At 40.3% G+C, this 3,330-nt stretch overlaps 1 protein-coding gene across 1 annotated transcript in view; it reads left to right on the top strand.

Annotated features, from left to right (window-relative positions):
• Window positions 1–193: 193 nt before the first annotated feature.
• The window catches only part of LOC105304957 (immunoglobulin alpha Fc receptor), a 5,047-nt gene continuing 1,910 nt past the window's right edge, over window positions 194–3,330 (top strand). Inside the window, 2 exon segments of the mRNA XM_023522736.1 lie at window positions 194–205; window positions 1,356–1,572. Of these exon segments, the coding sequence (XP_023378504.1) occupies window positions 194–205; window positions 1,356–1,572 (229 nt within the window).

The raw sequence follows: 3,330 nt of genomic DNA, 5'->3' as shown, positions 1-3,330 counted from the left end.
AAAAGATATTTGCATACCGATGTTCATAGCAGCATTATTCACAGTGGCCAAGAAATGGAAGCAACTGAAGTGTCCTACGATAGATGATTGGCTAAAGAAACTGTGGTACATATATACGATGGAATATTACTCAGCCATAAGAAGAGATGAAATGCTGCCATTTACAACAACGTAGTTGGAACTTGAGATAACCATGCTAAGCGGAGTAAGCCAGACAGAAAAAGTTGAAAATGACATATCACTTAGATGTGGAATATAAACCTAAAAGCAACAAATGAGCTGGACAAACAGAGACTCGTGAACATGGACTATAGACTAGTGGTTACTAGTGGGGTTGGGGAGGAGGGGGCAGGTAAATAGGGTAAAAGGTGTCAAATATAGGGGGATGGGGGAGGTAGATAAAGGGGATCAAATATACGGTAGCTGAAGGAAACTGGACTTTGGGTGGTAAATACAATAGAATATACAGATGTCAAATGATAATGTACACCTAAAAATTATCTAATTGTATTAACCAATGTTACCCCCCATAAACTTAATAAAAAAATAATTTTTTTTCAAGAAAGCTCTTTATTTCCTTAAAAGCTGAACATATGATCCAGGAATTCCACTCCTACATATATAACCAAAGGAACTGAAAGCAGGGACTCAAATGAATATGTGCACACCTATGATCCTAACAGTATTATTCACAATATCCAAAAAGTAGAAGCAACCCAAGTTGATGTGGATAGATAAATAAAATGTGGTCCATCCACACAATGAAATATTATTCGGTGATAAAAAGGAAGGACATTCTGACACCTGCTACAATGTGGATGAACCTTGAGGACATTATGCTCAGTGAAGTAAGCCAGACACAAAAAGACAAATGTATTATTCCACTAATATGAGATACATAGAACAAGGAAATTCATAAAGACAGAAAGTAGAATAGAAGTTTAGTTTACAAGATGTTGAGGAAAGCAAGAATGGGGAGTTATTGCTTAATAGTTATTGAGTTTACATTTAGAGTCTTGTTTGGAGTGGTGATTGTTAAACAATATGATGAATGCAATTAACGGCACTAAGTTATACATTTAAAGTGGTTAAAATTGTCAATTTTAAATATAGATATTTTAACACATTAGAAAATATGCCCCCAAAAAAGTATTTAAGAAACTATTTTTTAAAAGAAGAAATTATAGATCCTTCATACCTTTATTTATCTGTGTTCCCCCAAAAGAGAAGGAAAGAAGTATGGTTTCTCCATGACAGGCCACCTGAGTCTAGGCCTTATTTTCTTCCGGGGGACCTTCCTATTCCTAACATATCTACTTCTCCCGGTTCTGTGATTCCCTAGAATGAGTCTGTAGATCTCATGCTGTGGAACACCTGAATCTTACCTGTACCAACAAGAGATCCTGGAAAACTAAATGTACAAAGTGGTGGGAAAGCAATGAGAATTTCAGAAGACGACTAAATTCATCATTAATCACATGGATACAGACACTTCGGGGCATTACCAGTGCCAGTATAGGAAAGCATACAGCTGGTCAGAGCACAGTGAAGCCCTGGAGCCGATGTTGACAGGTGGGGAGACTGCCAGGGTGTCTAGCCCTTGGGTATCTTTTTGCTCTTATTTTTTCATAGACTTCATTCTTAGAAAAGTTTTAGGTTTGCAGGAAAACTTGAGAAAGTGTGGCAGAGAGTTCCCTTGTACCCAGCACCTCATTTTCCCTATTGTTAGCCTATTCCATTTATATATATATAAATGGAATAGTGACAAATGCTATCTCAGCCAGGTGTTCAAGGTCAACAAATGCTATATATATCTACTATATAGTGACTCTTCCTCCTGCCAAGATTTTCTAAATGAAAGTAAATCACTAAATGCAGCCCATACCTAAGAAGTGGGGAGCCATGCTCTGTCCTCAGTTTTAAGCTCTGTCATCAGGGTAGCCTGAACCCTGTGTTTCTAGAAGGGTGCACCCTGGGATTCCAGGTCTTTCTATACCTGCTGACATTATTCTTATATAATGTCACCTCCGTCAGCCCCTGACATAGCTTCTCAAACTCTCAGGATACCCCCCGCACCCGCCTTTTCTCCAATATATGGCTTGTGATATTGTGATTTATAATAAGGAACATATATTTTGTCTTTGTCCAGTTCCTGGCACAAAGCTTTTAAAACCTTTGGAGTTTCCTAAGTGATAAGAGTGTTAAAGGTGACTTATTCCTAACAAACCCTTTTCAACTACACCTGAGTTTATATTAGTGAGGTGACATTTGGAAAGCACCTAAGAATGCTAGGGGAACCAACCGTGTGATTAGAGAGTTATAACTTTCAGCCCCACCACCAGACTCCTGGGAAGGGAGAAGGGCTGGAGATTGAGTTCTATCATCAATAGCTGGTGATTTAATCGATCATGCCTACTTAACAAAACCTCCATTAAAAAAAAAAAAAAGGATGGGATTCAGAGAGCTTAAGGGTTGGTGAACATGTGGAGATTCAGAGAGAATGTTGGGCTCAAAGCAGGCATGGACATTCCACACCCTTCCCCCACAGCTTGTCCCATGCATCTCTTCCATCTGGTTGCTCCTGAGTTATGTCCTTTTATATTAAATCAGTGATCTAATAACTAACATGTTTTTCTAAGTTCTGTGAGCCACTCTAGCAAATAAATTGAATCCGAGATGGGGGTTATGGGAACCTCTGATTTATAGCTGATTGGTCAGAAGCCAGATAACAACCTGGACTTGAGGTTGGTATCTGAAATGAGTGAGTCCTGTGGGATTCAGGCCTTAACCTGTGGGATCTGCCACTCTCTTCAGGTAGATAGTGTCAGAATTGAGTTGAATTGTAGTATACCCAGCTGGTGTCACAGAATTGCTTGGTGGTGGTGTGGGGGGAAAACCCAACACCATGTGTTGTCACTGTGAACAGAATCATATGTCCTCTCTGGCTTCAGAGACCAGATCTCTGTCTCTTGAAGGTGGCATCTCATCTAAGCCCCGCGGGCTGCTTGTTTGCCTGGCCCTGCCTGCAATGGTTTGGGATAGAATATGGGTCCTGTGGTCATGAAATGGGATGTTCCCAGCTCCCACTACCTTGCAACAGAAAACGTCAGTACCTTCTCTTAGCATGGACCCATCATTAGTTGTGGGGAGAAAGTGGAAAGGGAATAAAATCTTGCTAATAGCTCACTCTCTTCTCTTTTAGAATTGTATGACAAACCCTTCCTCTCCACTGATCAGGGCCTGGTGGTGAGGCCAGGAAAGACTATTTCCCTCCAGTGTGGTTCAGGACATGTGCCATTTGATAGATTTTTACTGACCAAGGACAGAGAG

The sequence above is a fragment of the Pteropus vampyrus genome, unplaced genomic scaffold (assembly GCF_000151845.1).
Source record: "Pteropus vampyrus isolate Shadow unplaced genomic scaffold, Pvam_2.0 Scaffold357, whole genome shotgun sequence".
Taxonomy (NCBI): domain Eukaryota; kingdom Metazoa; phylum Chordata; class Mammalia; order Chiroptera; family Pteropodidae; genus Pteropus; species Pteropus vampyrus.
Note: the sequence above shows the minus strand (reverse complement) of the source record. Positions and strands in the feature narration are given on the sequence as shown.